At 36.2% G+C, this 25,574-nt stretch overlaps 1 protein-coding gene across 2 annotated transcripts in view; it reads right to left on the bottom strand.

Moving 5' to 3' along the window:
* Positions 1–25,574, bottom strand: part of retn (retained) — a 196,824-nt gene that overhangs the window by 31,399 nt on the left and 139,851 nt on the right. For both annotated transcript variants that reach the window (XM_067776303.1, XM_067776302.1), the window contains exon 7: positions 13,963–14,146. In XM_067776303.1, coding sequence (XP_067632404.1) covers positions 13,963–14,146 — 184 coding nt within the window. The remainder of the gene's footprint in view (positions 1–13,962; positions 14,147–25,574) is intronic.

Here is a 25,574-nt window from a genome sequence, read left to right as displayed (position 1 = left end):
TATCTCATTTTAAATAATCATTAACACCTTCCATTTGAAACCCATGTCATACAAACACATTCCAGGGTTACCCTAGGTTCATTTTGCTAAATGGTGATTTTCCCTTATTTTGTCTCCAAAGCTCTCAGCTGAGTATGTAATGTTCGGTTACACCCGAACTTAGCCTTCCTTACTTGTTTCTTGTACGTTTTTCAATGTATTGCCCTGAAAGGTTAAAGCTCATATCTCTAGATCCAGCGAGTTTGCGGTCATAAATTACAGCAAAACCCGACTTAATTTCCACTGTTCCACCAGCACATTTAGCTGCACGCCCTTCTAGCAACCAAGAGTGCCAGCATAAGTAATTGAACGATCATGGCAATAAAAAACAAAATAATGTTTGAGGGCGTAAAAAGGCAAAAGCACAAAATGGCAGCAAAACATTTAAGAAATCATTGCAAACCGATCTGGAGGATGTATCGGTTGAGTACTTTTTACTTTCCTGTTGATGTGTCAACATCTTTGCTCACGGTAGGTGGGCAACCGAATGTAAACGTAGGGTCGTGACAGAGTGACAATGGTGGCAGGAAATTAAAGGCAAGGAAAAACTAAAAAGATGGGAGGGGCACGAAAGAAGATGATCAGAAGCCGATCGGCCGATCGATTTGTTATCGACAAAAAACGTTATCGACGAGTTATCGCATTTGTATCGACTGGTTATATGTGTGTTATCCTTTCCTTTTCGATGAGTTATCGGTTTGTTATCTATTATTTATCGATTCTTTATAGCTGTTATAGAAAAAATCGACCTTTTATTGGATTTTATTGGAGTATAGGCGGTTTGTTATCAGCGTCTTATCGATTCTTTATAGATAGAAAAAATATCTATATTTTATTGAAAAGTTATCAGTTTTTCATCGGAATGTTGCAGGAGTATAGACGATTCATATGTTTGCATTCGGCGTATTATCGACGAATTATCGTTGTATAGACAATTTATCGATTTAGTATTGAAGCTTTATAAATTTGTCATCGATGACAAAAGTTAAGGATGAGTTATCAGTTTTAATAGCTGTTATCGAAAAAATATGGAGTTATATTGGAGTATAAGCCGGTAATGGGTTACAAATTTATAACTCACCTCTATCGGCGTGCAATCGATTTCTTATCCATGAATTTTCGGGTGCTATCGAAAAGGTATTGGTGTGTTATCGGAAAATTATCGGTTTTTTACCGGAGTATTGTCGCATTCTCTGTAGAACCAACGTGTAGCCCTAATTCGTGTACATATCGGTTGAATGTCACCTTTTCTTATGCCTAGCCATCTCCAGCCTCATAATCTTCATCCATCCCTTTATTCTCCCTAGGGTATGAAGTCATTAAAAGCCCAGAGACTACATACGCTATCTAGGCATGTTATGCAAAAGACTGACGCCGGTCCGGTTCAGAAAGTATTCCTATCAGCATCGGTATTTGGAAGCGAAAGAAATGAAGGACTTTCACTGAGCTCATGGAAGTACTGAGCTGTGAAAGTACTTTGGTTATCAATTAGAGGTCGGTTTTATTAATTATTTAGAATAATTCGCTAGCTTATTCCACGCTTATGTTGCAGTTACCATGTCCCTACGAGCTGCCACCTTCCCTAAACTAAAGCTATTGGTTTACATAAGTATCAGCAAGAGTCGCCGCCTGCTATCGCCTTCTCTAATAGGGCATGCTACCTGACAGTGCGATTGTCTTACCTTGTGAGTACTTATTATACAGTTACATATTTCTACTTCCACAACAACTTGTTAATGTATGTGTATATGTAATTTGTTGCACTACGAATTTTTTTTGCACCAGTGCGTTATCTACTAGCAGCAACACCAATTGCGGACAATTGTTTGCAATTTTTAGTGCTCTGGCAATAGTTTACAATTGCTAATAACTGTTCATAAAAATGTTGGCTTTATTTGTTGCTATTCGCATTTATGTCTGCCATCGGTGCAAATATATATCTATAAGTATCTAAAAATTGCGAATTTACATATACCACCACATACATACATACATATTAGTATCTATAAAGTGTAAGCAAAACAAAACGCTTTCTTTAATAGACATAAATACATACATACCTGCCACAAAACTCGTATATTTATATGTATGTGTTAACTTTTGACAGCCATAAAGCACCCAGTAGAACATGAAAGGCATACGAAAATTAGCTAAAATATTATCACTACTTTAGCTTAACTACACTGAAAGAAAAATACTGCTAAAATCAACCGAAATACGGGTCAACTCAACCGAAGTTTCTGTCAATTTTTATCTATCGCAACAAGATGTTGAATCAACTGCGCACAAATCGTTGATTCCTAATTGACCGTTTTAGTAGTCAAATGAACAAAAAAGTTGTTGCGACAGCTTTGTATGAAAGTACCTATGTTGCCATATAAATAAATAAATGTAATGCGCGATAACCTCCGAAGAGATTTTAGGCCGAACTTCTCTTCCAATTTGCGTCGTGCTCCTTTTTAATTTTTCTTACAAATTGGCGTGGCTCGACCTACTTGTTTGATGCCGACTCCGAACGGCATCTGCAAGACATATGAGTTTTCAGTGAAAGAATTTCATGGCAGAAAAACATTCGGAGTGCTTGCCGAGGGGCGACTCCGCGTAGAAAAATTTTCTTCTAATTGAAAAAGCTTGTTTCTAAAATTTTGATGTTGCTTTTCCCGGGGTGTGAACCCAGGGTCTTCGGTGTGGTGGGCGGAGCACGCTACCATCACACCACAGCGGCCGCCATATAAATACGTAAATATGTGAATACATTACACATGCTTGATACATATACTTGAAAATAGTAGTCACAAAACTGATTCTCAATTCTTTCAGTTGCATCTCAGCTAATTCTCAATTTCTTCTCACGCATGTAGTTGCCACACTTGATGGTTTCGAACAAAACTTTTAGTATAAATGTTTGACGTAACATTTTAAAAAGAGAAATTGTAAGTTATAGAAAAGTAAAGGATCAAATCGCAGGAATGTAATTCACCACTGGAGTAACTTTACATGTAATTCGGCAAGTTTAATTTTCGTAACAATTTAAGTTGAAACGATTCCAAAACAGCTCAAACTTTTATGTTGATTTTATTCAAAAAGGATGCTTTTTTATTATCTTATTAGATTCGTTCTCGTGAGTGAAAATTCATAAAAACTTGAACAAAATGTTACTACCTTTGGAAAAATCCTGTTCGTTCAAGCAAAACTTTTGCAACAAGAGGGCGCAATTTTGCATTTCGCTTGGACGAGAAGTTGCAAAATTGTACCCGATAAATAGGTGCCCCGGTATCTCAAAATTTTTTGCAGTGTTATGCACATTAAATTCAAAAAAGGGTTTTTTTGTTTTGTATTGATAACTGAAAAAATAGTTTTTTATTGTTTTCCCATTTTGTGTGTTTTTCGATTTGATGGTTTTCTTATTTTGGTGTTTTTTTTTTAACAAGTGGCACCATCGTCATAAGTACAAAGTAGAGAGCGCAGTGCGCGTAAAATTCTCTTTGAAATTTGCTCATGTATTGATAGTTGATCGCCGTTGAAATGACCTGTAAGATCAGTTGTGTTAACAGAAAAATCAGTTAGATTGATTAGGAATCTGTCAATTTTATAAAATTTTGTTAACTTAGGAGCGATAATTTCTCTTCTGTTGAAATGACTAAACCAATTTGTTCGCTTGAGAAAGAACTCGGTCGAATTAACCATAATTCGATCAATTTCAATAAATCTCCGTTAAGTCAAGAACAACAGAACAGATTTGTTGATTTTACTAGCACCATTTCTTTCAGTGTATATACATACATTCAATAATATTTCACATACAACCCCTGTAGGGAAAGTTATAAGCAAATGTACTTCAGTTACATTTTGAACCTGTGCTATTTAAATATATTTTTCCCTCCTATGCAAATTACTCGGGAATGTAATACGGTAGCATTCTGGGAGGGTTAAGGTATACCCTTTTCTATAGGAAGTTCGTAGACCGCTTTCTTTATTCTAGAGTTTAGATATTGTAACAAATAAATAAATTCCAATATTCCGTACATTAAAATGATCTTTTTTTGGCCACAAAAGAGATATCAAAACTTCACAATTTAATATATTCGCGTACTTCATTTATTACTGATAAACTGAAAATATGAGTTTGATGTTGAATGAGGACAAAACGGAGTCCTGCTGTCATCGAGCAACCAAGCTACTGTTGGCAGCCATAATTTCGGAATAGTATAGGACTTCGTTTATTTTGGAACCAGCATTGACACAAACAAAAAGATCAGCTCTTAAATTCAGTGAGGAATCACTCTTGCCAATAATTTCTACTTTGAACCAGGTAGGCAATTGAAAAGTAAAGTTATCACTCGGCAAACGAAAATCATACTCTACAAATCACTTATCTTACCCGTCCTGCAACATCAGATGAAGCGGCTCTGGAAGTGTTCGAGACGCATTGCCGACGACGAGTACCGAAGAAGATTTAATGACGAGCTGTACGTGCTTTACGCAGACATCAATATAGTCCAGCGAATTAAAGCCCAGCGGCTACGTGGGTAGGCCATGTTATGCGAATGAAAGATTACGCTCCGGCTAAAAAGTATATTTATCGGAACCCGCCTATGGAAGCAGAGGAGGCTCTCACTCCGCAGGAAGGACCAGGTGGAAAACGATTTAAATTCCCTTGGTGTGACCAATTGGCGCCAGTTGGCAGAGCAAAGAAGCGACTGGCGCTCCTTGTTGGACGGCCATAACCGTTTAAATGGTTAAGCGCCAATTAAATATGTAAGTAAGATTGTTTGATATCTTAGATTGCGCCGCTTATAACTATATGTACCTATGTACCATGTAGTTCACTTGGCTTGAGGGATTTAATGTGAGAATGCTCTGGCCGTGGTGAGCCCATAAACTTAGCCCTGCGTCTTGAGATTGCGTCACGTTCCATGAGGATATGGTCGCAGTTTCCGCTGATCGATCACAAAATCGGCATGTGTTGTTCGAAAGTATGCCCAGTTTCTGTATGTGGCTGTTCAGTCTACAATGTCTTGTAATAGCTGTTAGGATTCTTAGGTCATCTTTCGAGATGCCTAATAATGCCCTACATCGAGTTGTGCTATAACCCGCTAACAGTAACTTAGATTGTAGTCCTGGCGTATTGCGCCAGTGTTCTTACCTCTTGTCCCTCTGTTCGCCTAATAGATGCACCCTAAATTCCTGTAGGCCTACTGGCAGGAACGGCTCGGGAGCGATGGGTCGTGTCGTTGCTGCCTCTATGGCCAGGCTGTGCACCTGCTGATTACTCTCAACTCCCCTGTGGTCTGGAATCCAGGCCAACAGTACTACGTTTTGTGCTCCTAGTTGGTTTAGCTTTTCAACGCACTCAAGGACCAGTGCTGACTTTATTTCGAATGCCGAGATTGCCTTGAGTCCGGCCTGACTGTCACTGAGTATGGCGATTGTTTCATTGGAGTATTCGCGCTGGAGGTAAAGGTCAGCGCACTGGCTTATAACTAGTTTTAAGTTATGGTAGTCATACTGCAATAAAAGCTTTTGTCTGTAGGTATTGACTTTCCTGCTGGGTATTTCCTTTTTCTTAGTAGTTGTCTATATTATTCATATTACTCTTCTTTTTCTTTTATATTTGGTTGGCTACGCCTTCAAATATGTATGAACAATAAGTATTTATTTTTATGTAAGCAATAATATGCATTTATGGTTGCTGTTCTGCGGTTTTTAGTGTGGCATTTTTGACGACCAAACTCTTGAAAGGTTTTAATTAAATTTCAATTTTTACTTAAATTATTGCAGTACATAAAAATGGTTCACTGAAATAAATAGTTGTGGTGTAATTTCTTAATACCTAATGACAGTTGCTGAGTAAATCCTTTCATATTTACTAGAAAGTATTTTTGTATGTATGTAGTATGTAGTTTTTCCGGAACTTTTCAGAAAAAAGTGGTGGTGCGAACTAGTAGCTCATAAAGTTTTAATACAATATATGGGGATGGGACCTAGATCTGCAAAACTATCGATAGTAGCATCATTGGATATTTTCGACTCTTTAAAAAATACTATCGATAGTTTCGATACAATCGCATACCATCCCGATGTATGTATGCCCAATGTAAACTTTGAAAGCTCTGCATAAAAGCTCACTATCAAAACTATCGTCTATCGCCCTAAATAAAACTATTGATACTATAGCAAGTACAACCGATAGTTTTGCAGCTCCAACGGGACCTAGACGCCTTATGCCGATTCCAAAGAGCTTCTAAAATGAACATTAGTTTTAGCTGACAAACTTTCCATTGCAGAAATATACTCGGATAATTTGTTCGAAAGTGTTTGGGTATTGCTTTTCTCGTGACTTGAACGGAGGACCTTCGATATGGTAGGCAAGCACGCTACCTCCAACACAAGGCGTATGCCAGAAAGAATCACGAACCAGACGAAGAAGTGGTGATAAAGACTAAAAATGGTGGACCACCAGATTTTGTACCACCCGAATACTGGCTCCAAATCGCCCACATGATCCTGTCAACATCTGTTAGATAAAAGCTCTGCCTGCTACAATCCAAGGCTCCCGTGTATTCTGTAGCAACATTGAACATATTTTGACGCGGTCCAAAATGACATTTTAGGAGCTCAATATATAGTTATAATATTATTGTTATTTATGAAGCCGTTACTTGTATATTTAAAAAAGTTTCTTCTGTGATCTTACTTTTTTATCGAATTACTGTACCTTCCTCAGGGAGTATTTGTATTTATTACTCCTACGCGTTTTGGCGACCTTTCACCTATTCCTCAGGGAAAGGTCATCTCAGTAAGCATTATGAGGAAATATGGCACATGAGAACACAGCCGTATGAAGCAAAAAAATACAAGTAGGTCCTCAGTTAAATCCACAAACAGGTGTCGGACTTCTATGCCAGGAATTGCCCGGCGAATCTAGTTCTTAAAGAAAAATACCCAGAACTCGCAGAAGAGGAACGCTTTCTCCCTAGCAAGGCGTGCGTCACTCTAGCTCAACTTCGATCTGGATACTGTAACAGGTCAAACTCTTACCTATCCCGAATCAACCCCGACATACAAAATGTATGTCCTGCTTGCAATGTGTGCCCACATGACACCAACCATCTCTTATGGAACCAACGCCTCTAACACCCCTCTCAGTATGGTCCACCCCAGCTAAAAACTGCAAGTTTCCTTGGGCTTCCGTTAGAGAATATTGATGACAATTTGTGATCGGTCGCGGCTATTGGATGGGGCGGAGCAACAACAATAACAGGGACTATTTTTTCGCTTTTCTCTGAGTCATCTAATTAGTAGACTGCAAAAAAATCATCAGCACACATACAAAAACTACAATGACTATGTAAGACTTCAATCTGAATAAGCAGAGTTGGGTATGTTAGAGCATAGGATAACTGCATTTTACGGTTAAAAAGTGCCAAATAAATTCAATTTCTAGTATGACTCCCTGACTCAGGCCGAAACCGCAGCACAGTAAGGTCTTTAAGTAACCAAAAGCCGGAACTCCGATGTGAGAATAACGAAGCACGAGAACAAAACAGGGTGGAACATAGAACTGATTTATAAGCAGTCCTTCAAACATTACCTCCGATGAGATAATAGGCCGAGCTTCTCTTCCAATCGTGCTTCTTTTTAAGTTTTTGTACAAATTGGCGGAACGGGATCTACTTGTTCTATGGCGACACTGAATGGCATCTGCAAGGCAGATGAGTTTCCACTGAGAGCTTTTCATGGCAGAAATACACACGGAGTGCTTGGCAAACACTGTCGTATTAATCCGGATTAAGTTTTAACAAGATTTGTCAGTCTCGGCTCCTCAAATACTTCGCTCGAAAAAACCTTAATAGGCTGAGAGGCGACATTATTACATGATAATCTGTCAGATACAGTATGTTAAATATATTACTGTGCTCGTCAGCTTTAGGCGTTTGCGTCTCAGTTTGTACATGAGGTTCTAGCATCATCAGGAAGCATCTTATGACAGTTTTGACAAATATGTTTTCCGTCCACTACGTCCAACTTAAGGTGACCATAAAGGTCATATTTCCATGGCTGCTAGATATTTGCCTTGTAAACATTTCCCTACAAAGGGATGCGCTATAACAACAATGACGCCATGATCATATGTATACGTATGTACATAGGTTAACTTCAAGATTCTTTCTCTCTTCTTCTATTACATAAAGCTTTCAGATCAGATGGTAATATACCATTTCATGTTTTTGATTCATATAAAACAATCTTGCATGTGAATGCATCAAGAATTTGTTAAGTGTTTGGCACGCATAAACATTTTTGCTGTGCAATGACCTTAGGAAACTCTTAACGTAGCAATACGGTAGGTAGGAGCTTAATTGATGATCAGGGCAACCCAAAGTGTGCAACAGATATTTTGTATAAGACTCGAACCATTAAACCAATCAAATATGCGTACATTTCACCAAAAGATATGAAGTTTCAACAACTATACCTCAGAGAGCATATTTCTGCAAATTTTGCACACAAAAAATTGTATATCCTGCTTATTTCCAGCAGTCGGAGCTAAAATATGAATATGCAGGTAAATTTGTGGGTTAAAAACGAGGAAAGGTATAGAAAGAGCTTAAAGGTGTAAAGGTGTATGCAAATTATTAAAATTAAATTTGTATTCGTTGAATTCGACACGAATTGGCATATACAGGACTCAGCCGATGACTTTTTTCTGTTATATAAGCAAATAAAATTACATCGGCCAAGTGGTCGCCACCAGAGTTGATGACCCGTTTTATGGTCACTCTTGCTCGAATTTAGGCAACAGGTCTTACCATCCCTGTCGAATAATTATCTGAAGCCCTGACTTCAAAAAACAAAACCATAAATGAAGTCTGGGTCGGTTAAGATGGAGTAATCTGGCCAGCCAGTGCAAACCATCAAAGCAAGAGACTAAGCGACGCGCATATGCTTCCTTCGAAATATTTCATGTTCTTGGAAAAGAAACCAGTCTATGCATATTTGTACTTTGAGTTTGTTTACTTCAAAAATATTACTTTAACCCGAAGTGAAATTTGGCGCCATTTTGCAAAAGTTATAGCTATTTTCAAGAATGTATTTACTTTTGGCCCAGCCGGTACTTTAGAAATATTTAAGAACATTTTTTTAATGCATATTTTCAAACCTAAATTTAGATTTTAAAGGCATAAAAGCAGTATTTTTTGCATATTTTGGGTTACCCTATTGATGACGTACATATGTATTTATATTACACAAATATATATTTAAAAAAAAATTACCTACTTTTTTCGAAGTCAATTTTTTCAGTCCTTACGGCTTGATTGATACTCACTTAATTTAGTCATAAGTACAAATTTTCTTATTAATTTTTTCTGACGTCTTTTTGTATATTCTGTTTTTTTGTTCATTTCATTCCACTACCTTTTTAACTTTTTTTTTACCCATCAAGTTTCTTCAGTATCAGAAATTGCTCTACATATGAATATTACACGCATGCAACCAACACATTTTATTAGGGTGTTTCATTATACTCAGTTGAGCAGAGCTCACAGAGTATATTAAGTTTGATTGGATAACGGTTGGTTGTACATATATAAAGGAATCGAGATAGATATAGACTTCCATATATCAAAATAATCAGGATCGAAAAAAAATTTGATTGAGCCATGTCCGTCCGTCCGTCCGTCCCTTAACACGATAACTTGAGTAAATTTTGAGGTATCTTGATGAAATTTGGTATGTAGGTTCCTGAGCACACATCTCAGATCGCTATTTAAAATGAACGATATCGGACTATAACCACGCCCACTTTTTCGATATCGAAAATTTCGAAAAATCGAAAAAGTGCGATAATTCATTACAAAAGACAGATAAAGCGAAGAAACTTGGTAGATGAGTTGAACTTATGACGCAGAATAGAAAATTAGTAAAATTTTGGACAATGGGCGTGGCACGGCCCACTTTTAAAAGAAGGAAATTTAAAACTTTTGCAAGCTGTAATTTGGCAGTCGTTGAAGATATCATGATGAAATTTGGCAGGAACGTTACTCCTATTACTATATGTACGCTTAATAAAAATTAGCAAAATCGGAGAAGGACCACGCCCACTTTAAAAAAAAAAATTTTTTTAAAGTAAAATTTTAACAAAAAATTTAATATCTTTACAGTATATAAGTAAATTATGTCAACATTCAACTCCAGTAATGATATGGTGCAACAAAATACAAAAATAAAAGAAAATTTCAAAATGGGCGTGGCTCCGCCCTTTTTCATTCAATTTGTCTAGGATACTTTTAACGCCATAAGTCGAACAAAAATTAACCAATACTTTTGAAATTTGGTAGGGGCATAGATTTTATGACGTTAACTGTTTTCTGTGAAAATGGGCTAAATCGGTTAATGCCACGCCCAGTTTTTATACACAGTCGTCCGTCTGTCCTTCCGCATGGCCGTTAGCACGATAACTTGAGCATAAATCGACATATCTTTAATGAACTTAGTTCACGTGCTTACTTGAACTCACTTTATCTTGGTATGAAAAATGAACGAAATCCGACTATGACCACGCCCACCTTTTCGATATCGAAAATTACGAAAAATGAAAAAAATGCCATAATTCTATACCAAATACGAAAAAAGGGATGAAACATGGTAAGGTAATTGAATTGTTTTATTGACGCGAAATATAACTTTAGAAAAAACTTTATAAAATGGTTGTGACACCTACCATATTAAGTAGAAGAAAATGAAAAAGTTCTGCAGGGCGAAATAAAAAACCCTTAAAATCTTGGCAGGTATTACATATATAAATAAATTAGCGGTATCCAACAGATAATGTTCTGGGTCACCCTGGTCCACATTTTGGTCGATATCTGGAAAACGCCTTCACATATAGAACTAAGGGCTACTCCCTTTTAAAACCACCATTAATACTTTTAATTTGATCCCATATCGTACAAACACATTCTAGAGTCACCCCTGGTCCACCTTTATATCGATATTTCGAAAAGGCGTCCACCCATAGAACTAAAGCCCACTCCCTTTTAAAACTCTCATTAATACCTTTAATTTGATACCCAAATCGTACAAACAAAGTCTAGAGTCACCCCTGGTCCACCTTTATTGCGATACCTCGAAAAGGCGTCCACCTATGGAACCAAGGCCCACTCCCTTTTAAAATACTCATTAACACCTTTCGTTTGATGCCCATATCGTACAAACGCATTCTAGAGTCAACCCTGATCCACTTTTATGGCTATATCCTAAATGGCGTCCACCTATAGAACTATGGCCCACTCCCTCATAAAATACTCTTTAATGCCTTTCATTTGATACCCATATCGTACTAACAAAGTCTAGAGTCACCCCTGGTCCACCTTTATTGCGATATCTCGAAAATGCGACCACCTGTTCAACAACCACCACTTCCTTTTAAAACCCTCATTAATACCTTTAATTTGATACCCATATTGTACAAACACATTCTAGAGTCACCCCTGGTCCACCTTTATGGCGATATTTCGAAACGGGGTCCACCTATAGAACTAAGGCCCACTCCCTTTTAAAATACTCATTAACGCCTTTCGTTTGATGCCCATATTGTACAAACGCATTCTAGAGTCACCCCTGGTCCACCTTTATGGCGATATCTCGAAAAGGCGACCACCTATACAACAACCACCACTCCCTTTTAAAACCCTCATTAATACTTTTAATTTGATACCCATATCGTACAAACACATTCTAGGGTCACCCCTGGTCCACCTTTATGGCTATATCCCTAAATGGCGTCCACCTATAGAACTATGGCCCACTCCCTCATAAAATACTCTTTAATGCCTTTCATTTGATACAAATGTCATACAAACACATTCCAGGGTTTCCCTCGGTTCATTTTCCTACATAGTTATTTTCCCTTATGTTGTAACCATAGCTCTCAACTGAGTATGTAATGTTCGGTTACACCCGAACTTAACCTTCCTTACTTGTTTTTAGCCTATGTTTTTCTTTCATTTTTCTAGCATGAAAATTTGTTTCTTTTTAGAAAAAAACATTTTTACCTATACTGAGTTGGAGTTTTAAAAAAAAGGCAAGGCGCTATAACCTCCGAAGAGATTTTAAGCCGAGATTCTCTTCTAATTTGTGTCGTGTTCCTTTTAATTTTTCCTAGAAATTGGTGTGAAGGTACTTACAGCATTTGAGAGGCAGATGAATTTTAAGTGAGAAGATTTTCATGGAAAAAATATAGTCGCAGCATTTGACAAATCACTGCCTTCTTCTAATTGATAAAACTTATTTCTAAATTCTCGATATTAATTTGTCCGGGGCTTGAACCCAGGATCTTCTGTGGGGTAGGCGGAATCATAGTACAGGTTTACAAGTATGATATGTATGAGAAGGAAACAATTCGTTTCACTTTCTAACACAATGCCGTTTGACACTTCGGTCAGTGTGAAACTATTGTGGAACTCAGTGGAACCTGCGGGGGCATGCGTTTGACACTGAAAGAGGTCCCAAAATTACCAGAGTTGCTGTCGTGGAAAGCGACGCAGAGAAACAAAAAAAGGAGCGGAATATCAGATATGGGTTGCTGTAATGGTAAATTTTTTCGAACGAATTTAGTATGAAAATATAGTGCACCTATATGGGTCCTACAGAAAATTATGCAAAACTCTTGAATTGGGGTATCTGAGGACGTGTAGTTGTTCCAGTATTAAGAATACAAACACGGGTGCTAAGTTTTTCTACCCGTTCAAAAGTTCTCCGCGAAAAACAGTTTGAAAGCGAGGTCGACTGCAATAACCCGTCCAAAAATGTGGAAAGAGAAATGAAAAGACGCATTTTGTCCTGTTATCAATAGTCCAAAGCGAAAAAGTATTCGAATAATTGGAAACGAGGCAAAAACTTCCCCCAACGGTTTTGGTCATGTTTTAGCAATCGTTCCCGGTAATAAAGTATCACAATTTGTTAATTAAAATTGTTCAAAACATATGGATTTTAAAGAGAGATGTAAATAAGTGCATCTTTTGAAAGTAAATAAGGAAATTTCTTTGTAATTTTACCATAAAAATTTTGCGCAGTTTTCATTAGCAGCTACTACACTTTTCTTGGACCTAAGAAGTACAACAGTGCCAAATAGCATCCACAAAAAAAACGAACAAGAACAAGCATTTTATCAGATGAGCGTGGCTGTGTATGTGCGTGCTGCTTCATATCCTACTTGTAGACCTGTACTATGGGCGGAATACCCTACCACTACACCATGGCGACCGCAGTTGGAGTTTTACGACCGTAAGTTATAAGGCAAAATTTTAATTTTCCCTCCTACGCGTTTCATTGCTTCCGCATCTTCTTCAGGGAGTCAAATTTTTATTACGGAATTATGGAAACGCGTAAAATTAGTCTCCCGGAAGAAGATGTTGAAGCATAGAAACGCGTAGGAGGGAAAGGAGAGGTTACCAGCGGAAAAGCTTCAACTCTGTGTATGAAAACTTATTATAAAAAGTTATAAAAAATGTTAACGTTTAAATTTAATCGAAGTCTGCAAGGCTTAGTTCATTCAATTATTCACACATATTTAACGTCTCCAACAATCTAGTTTTTTATTATAATTTGTATGAAAATCGAAATATTGAATCAACTATGCATATCGATTAATTATTTTTTGATAATGTATCGGATTTTTAGGCAGCCCAATGAAAAAAATGTCCTGACAGTGGAACACACTAACACTTATTGTGTATCAGTAAAATGTATCGCATGTTATATTTATTTCATTTTTTCGTTGCGTTCTAAATGTGTGTGTTTATCGGCCTAAAAAGTAGGTGCGTGCCAAATGGGGATACTCATTTCGATAAAATCGACATATTTTTGTTCACTTTGGTATGTACTTATTGAATTTTTGAACATCAATATTTGACTTACTGTGTTCTTAGTGTGAATGCTGCACTTGTTATGCTCGATGGTAAATGCAGCCCTTTTATGATTTCTTGCCATAATTTTTTATTGATAACATCAACGAGACCGCCACGTGCTATTACCAAATTATATAATTCATATAAATCTAACACAGATTTTGCCATTATTGGTAAACGATTTATGGGTGTGCCTGCAAAAGATTGAAAAATTGAAAATATGATTTATAACGAATTTTGAATTATATTTACGACTTCAAATTAGAGATACCATAATTTAGATATGTACTTAATTATAGATCTAAAAAAATTGCATGGTAAAACTATATAATTACTATTTATTTATTACGTTTTTTATTTTAAAAATTTCCCAGCTGTACCTCCCAAAATTTTTTATATCTCCAATGACGATGAAACTTTGTAGAATTGTTGTAGTATTGAACCTTAGCTTATATGCCAAAAGCAAGACTTAATAACAATGGGTTGACAAGATACAGGTGCTTGACAATTTTATATTTCTCATATATGTACATATGGACCATAGCTACGGAAAAATGCATTAGCATTTTAATCTAAATAACTTGCAATCGGCACTTTTTTGAATGGGTGAGAGAGTTCCTCCCCTTTTTCGGGCAGATTTTATCTCTGACCTTATAACGTTTAGGGCGTTGGTTATGGTGTCGGAATAAAAGACTGTGTGGCCATAGGTACATCAAATAATAAGGAAGTATCGTGCTCCGAAATGCTTTTTCCCCGAATAGACTCAAGAGCAATTTTCTCGTTTCGTTTTGAAGGTTTGGGTCGGGCTTACATGGTTGAACACATTTTTCTTAAAAGAAAGAAACTGATGATTAGCGTTATGCACACGTCTTGACGCGATCTACATTAAGTCGAAGTTTTTCAATATCTCGTTTATATGTGCTTACACAGCTATAGACGATGCGTACGATGCTTCTATGAAAAACTAGAAAAGACATACGATGCCTGATAAAAAATCTTGCTGGGCAACTTTAAGGCTAGGGTGAGTAAGGAAAGGATCTTCGGTGCTACAGTAGAAAAATTTAGCCTTCACGATGTAGCATCTCCAAATGGGTTGAAGCTGATTGACTTCGCTTCGTTTCGTAATATGGTCATCTACAGTACCAAGTTCTAGCATAAGATATACACCAAGTAACTTCGGTATCTCCTGCCTTGTGGCAGCCAATATACGACACGTTTTCTGTGCAGCAACGAAAGTGCGCGCAGCGACACAAGAAAATTTTGCAATAGCCCAGCTTAAAAGTCACAAGGCATGAGGTAATTACGGAATACCCGCCGAGCTCTGCTCAATCCACAAGAAAGGCGATCGAGCAAAACCGTAACAATTACGCGCAATCATCCTGCTCGAAATCGCGTATATGGTTATATCTAGCGTATTATGCGAAAGACAAACTGATTGGACTTTATCAGTGCGGCTTCAGACCCACAATGAATCTACTATCGACCAGATCTTCGCTATGCTCCAGATCCTTGAGAAAACTCACAAAAAGAGAATCGACAAAGAACTTCTTTTTGTCGACTTCAAAGCAGCTTTTGACAGCGCGAAAAGAAAGAAAAGAAGTTGCTTGTTGCTACTGTCGGAAGTTAAGTTCCCTGCCGAGTTAATGACGCTCTGCCAAATCACACTAAGCAACACCACCATCGCCATAAGGATTGGGATGGATATCTCCAGGCCAATCGAAACCAAATGATGCTTCAGACAAGACGACTCCCTTTCCTGCCATTTCATTAACATAATGCTGAAGAATATAATTCTAGCAGCAGAACCAACCCGTGGTGGTACAATCTATTATCAAAAGCCAAACTATTTTACTGACCTGAACAAACGCGGTGTTAGTTCTGTCTTTTCTGGATTAGATAAAGAAGCAAAAAATTGGGTCAAGACGAAGTACTTCCATGAAAGAATCGGTACATTCACGTCTTGGAAGTCACGTTACTGTTGTCAGATATAAATTCGAGATTGTGAAGGGTCTCTTCTATTTGGGAACCAGTATTAACAGCAAAAACAATGTCAGCTTAGAAGTCAAACGGAGAATAACTCTTGCCAACAAGTATTACTTTGAACTGAGTAAGCAATTGAAAAGTAAAGTCCTTTTTCGACAGCAAAAAATCACGCTCTACAAGTCGCTCATCATACCTGTCCTAATGTATGGCTCGGAATCATGGACGGCGTCGAGAGAAGATGAGATGGCTCTTGGAGTATTCGAAAGAAAAGTCCTCCGGAAGATTTATGGTCCTGTCCGTGATGCCGATGGTGAGTATCGAAGTAGGTATAAGGATGAGCTGTATAAGCTTTACGCAGATATGATGATATTGCAGCTTATAAAAATACAAAGGCTTCGTTGGTTAGGTCATGTTATGCGAATGGACGAAGACGCTCCGGCCAAAAAAGTATTTCAGTCGAAACCGCAGTTTGGAAGAGAGAAAGAAGGAGACTTTCACTGAGCTGGGGAGGCAGGTGGAGGAAGAATTGACCTCCCTTGGCGCTCCCAAGTGGCGTCAGTTGTCGCGAAACAGGAATAAAATAAAAGTGCTAATAATTTATAAAAATATTTTGATATTTATCGAAAGCGGACTTTGTTGCTGCAATAAAAAAAATGCAGTAAAAATGTTTTATTGCAAAGTAGCTTAGAAATGTTATGTAGATATGTATATGTATGAATGTACTACATTAATCGTAAAATTCATCGAATTTAGATACCTGTGTATGTATGTAAGTATGTGTACATGTAGGGAGTGCAAGTAGCTTAGGTACATAACTACAAATAACAACAAATCACAGCGTATCATAAACAATTAAAATGTTGTATAAAAAAATAATAACAAAAACAGTAAAAGAAGAAGAATTGAAAATAAAAAAACAATAAAAAAAAAACAACAATAAAATCAATGAAAGTCCAGCAATGCTATATCTACAAATAGACAAATGAAAAACGTATTTTTAATTGCCAGCAATCAATTTAATTACAGTTCAATTACCATTAAATGATCATAAGAACATCAATAATACAAAGCAAAAAGAACAACAAAAATAAGACTAATAGAAAACATGCTCCGAATCATACTACTCATAAAATCATTGGAAGAACAAGAAGAAATTAAATGATAGACGAAAGAGCGATTGAATGGGCAGGCAAACGGACGGACGGACGAGATGAGGCAACTTAGCTGAGCTGAACTGGCTAACTAGCTGAGTGAGTACATTAAACGATCAGTCCTCATCTTATTGCAGTTCAACAAAAAAGTATTGAAAGCATCAATACAAATTGATGTGATCGCAAGTATCGATCATTAGGGGGACTCATGTAACCTTATAAATGCCATATAAAGTGTGTAAACGTATAAATTTATCCAGTGCGTAAACGAGCTGTCAAATTTTGTATGAAAAATCATTTACACAATTTGTATAAATTTACGCGCACATTTCATTGTGTAAACGGGCTAAACTCAAAGGAATGCAACCTTGCAGACATTACAGCAGGCATTTTCATCAGATATCTCCAACATCAGCAAGTAAAGGCGTTTTAGTGTTGATTCTTCACTTAATCTTGGCATTTTTTATTTTGTATAACAATCAAAAAAATTTTGTTTGGCAATAATACAGGTGAATAAACAATCAAGTTTATCAAAAGTATTACTAGGTGCGTTCATATAACAGCGTGTGTAAATGGATATAATTTTACACCTTATAAATTTATATGCTTTCATGAGTCCCCCTATTAAACGATCATCTATATATACATACATCAAAATGTAGGTGAATGATAATGATGAGTATGAGCGTAGCGTAACATATCGGCGAGTAATTGATGTTGCAAACGAAAGTGTTAAATGCTCAACTAAGCAGAATACCAACAACAAAAGCAATGATACAAAAATTTACTAGATTTGTCTATAAAATGATGGTGGAAGCAAAAACAACAATAGCAATAGCAAGGTATCTATAGTAGCAATCGAAATTAGCAAGCCAGCCAGCCAGCCAGATACACAAATTGGCTGCCAACGAACAAGCCACCTTAAACAATCAATTCAATACACTTATCCAAATATAACAACAATAGACCCTAACCCCGCTTGCATGATTAGTGGAGTTGTGAAGAAAACAAGCGGTGATCAAGCGAAGATGATCGCGATCGTTTGCCGGTTCAATGGTGTGATGGTGGCAAAACGCTGTAAAATTATTGCAATGCACAATTATGTAATAAATAGATGTTTGTTACATGCATGTATCATATGAATGTATGTATGTAACATTTGCTGAAAAAAAAAAAATGTGTTAGCAAGTTTGAGCTTTCTTAGCGTTGGCAAATAGTGATCGTGGCGAGCAAATAAAAAAAGTGTGGCAGGCAAATCGCTTAAAATGTGAGTTAGCATTAACGTAAAACAGAGCTTATATTTCTATCAAAAAAACAATTATTAAAAACACAACACCTATCAATACACAATCACTCAGCTGATTTTTCGAATGCGCGTATATTGGACATAGAAAGAAGAACAAAAACAAGGCTAACACTAGAGGGCTTGCGAATACAACAAAGAATAAAAGAATGTGTGAACTTCAAAGAAGACGTAGACAATATCAACTTTGCTTACTTCACAGCAATCAAAAAGCACACAGTTTTATGAGATGAGCAACGAAAAGAATGCAGCGCGAATATATGTATATAGTTTTGAAAATTTTTTTTAAATTTAATTGAATGTAATGTAAGTGAAATCCTCAATGTTGTGTAAAATCTTTATTTTGCAAATAATTGTTTAATGTCATTAATAAAAACAGATCTCTCTGAGGAAGGTACAAAATGTACCGAAACGCGTAGGAGGATAAAGGAAAACTTAGTTTTTCGCTTAAAAACCACCGGCCAAATTACTCTTATATAAAATAACCCAAACATAATAAACATTGGCCCATCAAACAACTGAATTATTAAAAAAATTGTTTTCCCAACATAATAAGAGTTTGAAGTATTATGCGCTGATTTCCAGTTATTCCTTATGCATTTTGATTTGAAGACAAACATTAGGGAAAAATGCAGCTGAAACACATAGCACTCTTCAAGTACCCTTTTTATACCCAGATGTACTTGTGCATAGGGTATTACAACTTTGATTGGCTAACGGTTGGTTGTACAGTTATAAAGGAATCGAGATAGATATAGACTGACTGCCATATATCAAAATCATCAGTATCGAAAACAATTTTTATTAAGCCATGTCCGTCCTTTTGTTCGTCCGTTAACACAATAACTTGAGCACTTATTGCGTTCCTCAGGGAAGCATTTTAGGTCCAATTCCTTTTGTGATTTTCATCAACGATATTACTAGTTGTTTTAAATTTTCAAAATTTCTCTTGTATGCTGATGACATGAAAATTTCGAGTAATATTAAGTGTCCCGCTCACTCGTTGAAACTTCAGAGTGATCTAGACAATGTTGTAGCTTGGTGCTAGAAAAATATGCTTCCCTTAAATATTAAAAAATGCTCCCATGTCTCCTATTCCAAATCCCGCTCCCCTATCCCTACTTCGTATTATATTGCAGGCTCACAACTAAGCATTGTTTCCAAAATCACTGATCTTGGGGTGGTCTTTGACTCGAAGCTCTCGTTTCAAAGCCATTTTAATTATATTATAGCTATGTCTTACTCTACGCTGGCTTTTGTCAGCCGTTTCAGCTCAGATTTTTCGGATCCGTATACCTTAAAAACTCTCTTTACCCCACTGGTGCGCTCGAGACTTGCATATGCTGTTATTATTTGGCGTCCGTATTATTCCTGTCATATAAGTCGTTTGGAGATAGTTCAGAAAGTCTTTATAAAGTACGCTCTGCGCCCCCTGCATTTTGATCTTCCTGTTCCGGCTTATGAATCTAGATGTATGCTTATTGATCTCAAGACATTAAATTGTAGGAGAACCTTCCTATCTCTCACTTTCATTTTTAATTTAATATCTGGGGTGGTTGACTGCCCCTTTTTACTTGAACGTATATTCTTTCTTATTCTTAATATTTGTTTAAGGAATCATGCCACATTTTTCGTTTGGCTGGCGAAGACCAATTATGCGGCCAATGCTCCTGTTGTCAGAGCTCTAAAAGAGTTTAACTTGCTCCAAAATTCTTCAGTTTTGGACTTCTCCTACTGTGAAAAAAGATTTAAAATGCTACTAAATGACCTGTTAAATTAGTTGGTAGTCTATCGTTACCTGTAACTAGTCTGTAAGAAATGTAATAGTTTCAAGACTAAATAAATATTATATTATTATTATTATAAAATATATTGATATTGAAAATGAGCAAAATTGGACGATAACCACGCCCACATTTTCGATATCGAAAATTTATAAAAATGGAAAAAATGATATAATTCAAAACCGAATACCCTTAAGCTAATGGAATTTGGTAGTCGGATTGGTTTTACGACGCAAAATATAAATTCCAAACAATTTTGGAATAGGAGCGTGGGACCACCCACATTTAGAAGAAGAAAATTTGGAAGTTTAATAAGATGTTAAAGATATTACATTGAAATTTGGCAGACACTATCCTTGCCAAATTATATAGACTGAGTGAAGATAATCAAAATCCGTTAAACACACGCCCACCTTTCCTAAAGTTCTAACCTTAACAAAGTTTGCAATAACTCTATGGTATTTAACTACATGGCCGATATTCTATCTCAGTAGTGGTATGGTTGAGCTAAGAACAAAACTTAGTAAAGTTTTGAAAATGAGCGTGACGCCCAGATCGGTTGTATGGGATATATATTATATATAGCTCCGATCGAAATGATTTTTTCATGAAATCTTCTATGATATATTAGAATAAATATCACCAAGTTTAACGTTTTTATATTGGAAATTAAGGGAGAAATGGCTAAAAATCTTTCTATCTGAACGATCGGTTGTATGGGATATATATTATATATAGCACCGATCGAAATGATTTTTTCATGAAATCTTCTATGATATATTGGAATAAATATCACCAAGTTTAACGTTTTTATATTGGAAATTAAGAGAGAAATTGCCAAAAATATTTCTATCTGAACGATCGGTTGTATGGGATATATATTATATATAGCTCCGATCGAAATGATTTTTTCATGAAATCTTCTATGATATATAAAATAAATATCACCAAGTTTAACGTTTTTATATTGGAAATTAAGAGAGAAATTGCCAAAAATATTTCTATCTGAACGATCGGTTGTATGGGATATATACTACATATATAGCTCCGATCAAAGTGATTTTTGCAGAAAATCTTCTATGATATATTAAAATACATATCACCGAGTTTCACGTTTATACTTTCTAAATTAAGGGAGAAAAGGCAAAAAATCTTTCTATCTGAACGATCGGTTGTATGGGATATAACTATATATAGCTCCGATCCAAGTGATTTTTCCAGGATATCTTCTATGATATATTAGAATATATATCACCGAGTTTCACGTTTATACTTTCTAAATTGCGGCAGGAATCACCAAAATCGTCTTATCTGAACGATCGGTTGTATGGGAGATATATGTTATAGTGGTCCGATCCTACCGGATCCGACAAATGTCTAATATAATACAAAAATACATCCTTGTGCCAAATTTCATTGAGATATCTCAAAATTTGAGGGACTAGTTTGCGTACAAACAGACAGACGGACGGACGGACAGACGGAAATAGCTATATCAACTCAGTTCTTCGCCCTGATCAATTCGGTATACTTAGTGGTGAGTCTATCTTCTATATTTCTCAACGTTACAAACATCGAACCAAAGTTAATATACCTTTTCATGTTCATGAAAGGTATAATTATCATTTAATTGACGAAATTTTATAACCAAAAATTGCCACTGCTCTTTTCGTGTTCGCTGCTGTATATTGTTATATATGTTATATATGGTTCAAAGTTGGTTAGAGTTCATAACGAGTGAAGTTGAAGTTGGAAAAAGATGAGCTATTAAGAGTTCTTGCTTTCGGTCTACAAGTTCACTCGCTATAAATTCCAACGAACTCCCTGCGCTGCAACTCTGTTTCAAAGCAAACAAAAATTTAGTTTCAAATCAATTGCTACCAGCGGACTTTCGAAATCTGAGTCCATATCATCCCTAAAACTTATTAACGCATGATCACTTAACAACAAATTAGGAAAAACACAACACCAAATCAAACGAAAAACACGAGCAGTTAATGATCATAAAATCAGTTTAATAAAAAACTAATTTCTGCGCACGCGTTTTTGTATGTTTTTTACACATTTACAAACGATCGTTTTTTACGATTTCTTTTTTTTTCGCCCCAAAGGAATCAATCAAACTACAAATGATCGACATGTTGATTGAATGAAAACGTTGTTTTTATCTGATGTATTATATCGCACATACATATTACTTTAATGCGTAAATATAATAAAAAAAAATACGCCTCCTGGCTAAGCACTCGCATATCGATCAGCGCGGATCAGTGCTGAAGAATTTCAAATTCAAATAAAAATTCGATAAAATGTTGTTAAATAAAAAGTAAGAAATTAATGAAACGATTGAACATTGCATGCAATGATCGAGCAGTCCGAAAAAAATAAACGAGAGCGAAGCTGGAGGTACATATGTAAAACGATCGAAATGATCGATGCAAGTTCAAAAGTAATGATGGTATGATCGTTTTGCCCTGAATGCACGATTAACAAATCGACCGCATGCAATTTAATGATGTTTATTGTAGAAACAACAGTGGTATATGGAAAAAAATCTCATATATAAACATTTTTACATACAAACTTGCATAATTATAGATATGAAAGTAAAAAAGCAGCGAAAAACAAGTAAGGAAGGCTAGGTTCGGGTGTAACCGAACATTACATACTCTGCTGTGAGCTTTGGAGACAAAATAAGGGAAAATAACTATGTAGGAAAATGAACCTAGGGTAATCCTGGAATTTGTTTGTACGATATGGGTATCAAATGGAAGGTATTAAAGAGTATTTTAAAAGTGAGTGGGCCATAGTTCTATAGGTGGACGCTTCTTCCATAAATCATCATAAAGGTGGCCCAGGGGTGAGTCTAGAATATGTTTGTAAGATTAGGGTATCAAATAGGGCTGGGTCTATCCGCATATTCGAATATCCGGATATCCATACGGATATCCGTTGACACGGATAAAATCCGGACGGCATGGATATCCGGTTAATATTCGTTTGTGAAACTATCCGTATATCCGGATTTATGAAGATCCGGCTAATAACCGTATTTTTCGATATCCAGTGAAAGCAACAAATTGATGTACCCTATATGTTTATTTAACATTAATAACAATATATTCGTGGGGCATTTAAATCAATTAGCAGCGTTTTTTCACAATATAAACAAATGACACTCTTCTTATTTTCACTTGTTTGTAAAATTGTAGCTTGTTAATTTTTGACGTTAATTTAATAATCTACAAACATATTTTGTGAATAATTTTTCGATGTTTGCTTCGTTCAATTCTGATATGCAGATATTCAACTTTTATATTCCAGTATCCGGACATACGGATATACGGATTTCCGTTTACGTATCCGGATAGCCGAACAGCGGATATCTGGATCTCCCATTTATGAATCCGGATATCCGGATTTTTTGCTTAGCTATCCGGTTATTCAAATATCCGGTTTATCCGGATAGTTGAAAAATCCGGATGCAGTTCACAGCCCTAGTATCAAATGAAACGTGTTAATGAGTATTTCAAAAGGGAGTAGCCCTAAGTTGTATATCTGAAGGCGTTTTCGAGATATCGACCAAAATGTGGACCAGGGGGACCCAGAACATCATCTGTCGGGTACCGATAATTTAGTTATGTATGTAATACCACGAACAGTATTCCTGCCATGATTCCAAGGGCTGTTGATATCGCCCTGCAGAACTTTTTTCATTTTCTTCTACTTAATATGGTAGGTGTCACACCCATTTTACAAAGTTTTTTCTAAAGTTATATTTTGAGTCAGTAAACCAATCCAATTACCATGTTTCATCCCTCTTTTCGTATTTGGTATAGAATTATGGCATTTTTTTCATTTTTCGAAATTTTCGATATCGAAAAAGTGGGCTTGGTCATAGTCGGATTTCGCCCATTTTTATTACCAAGATAAAGTGAGTTCAGATAAGTAGGTGAACTAAGTTTAGTACAGATATATCGATTTTTTCTCAAGTTATCGTTTTAACGGCCGAGCGGAAGTACAGACGGTCGACTGTGTATAAAAACTGGGCGTGGCTTCAACCGATTTCGCCCATTTTCACAGAAAACAGTTACCGACACAGAATTTATGCCCCTACCAAATTACACAAGGATTGGTAATTTTTGTTCTACTTATGGCATTAAAAGTATTCTAGACAAATTAAATGAAAAAGGGCGGAGCCACTTTTTTGAAACTTTCTTTTATTTTTGTATTTTGTTGCACCATATCATTACTGGAGTTGAATGTTGACATAATCTACTTATGTACTGTTATTCAATTCAATTTTTTGTTAAAATTTTACTTTAAAAAATTTTTTTTTAAAAGCAGGCATGTTCGTCATCCGATTTTGCAAATTTTTATTTAGCACACATATAGTATTAGGAGTAACGTTCCTGTCCAATTTCATCATGATATCCTCAAAGACTGCCAAATTACAGCTTGCACAACTTTTAAATTACGATTTTTAAAAGTGCACGGTGCCACGCCCATTGTCCAAAATTTTACTAATTTTCTATTCTGCGTCATAAGGTCAACCCACCTACCAGGTTTTATCGGTTTATCCGTCTTTGGTAATGAATTATCGCACTTTTTCGGTTTTTCGAAATTTTCGATATCGAAAAAGTGGGCGTGGTTATAGTCCGATTTCGTTCATTTTAAATCGCGATCTGAGATGAGTGCCTTAGAACTACATACCAAATTTCATTAAGATACCTCAAAATTTACTCAAGTTATCGTGTTTACGGACGGACATGTCTAAATGAATTTCTTTTTTTCCCCAGATCATTTTGATATATAGAAGTCTATATCTATCTCGATTAGTTTATACCGTTATGCGAACAAAGTTAATATACTCTGTGAGCTCTGCTCAGCTGAGTATAAAAAATAATGTATGGCACGTAAGGCATTTACACTCGTTTGTGATGGAAGAGCGCGAGTGACAAGGAAAGTGCGCCAAAAATTTAAAAAAAATTTAATGATCATAAGCAGCAGAAAAAAAATGTAAAAAAATTGTTTAGTTGCAAGGCATTTGTCATAATTGAAATGCGTACAAAAGAAATTGTATCCATCAACTGGATACCGGCGCAATCGCCACTGACACTTCAGCTAATGATCGCTGACGCCAACTAAATAACAAATGCATGCCATGCTATGCAGCTCATCACTGTTTTGCATTATGATATCTGTAGCATGGCATGGCGTGGCGCATAATGTGGCAAAGTGTTGGCCTAAAAATAATGATGAAAAAATATACATACATACAAACATATAATGTTTCCATTAAAAATTATTTGAAAATGCATTAAATATTCGCTGTCATATGCAGACAAACATACAAACATACATGTGGATATGCACTGGCCCCCCGAAATTTGAATACAAA

Source organism: Eurosta solidaginis, chromosome 3, assembly GCF_040869045.1.
Source record: "Eurosta solidaginis isolate ZX-2024a chromosome 3, ASM4086904v1, whole genome shotgun sequence".
Classification (NCBI taxonomy): Eukaryota; Metazoa; Arthropoda; class Insecta; order Diptera; family Tephritidae; genus Eurosta; species Eurosta solidaginis.
This window is presented reverse-complemented; position numbering and strand designations above follow the sequence as displayed.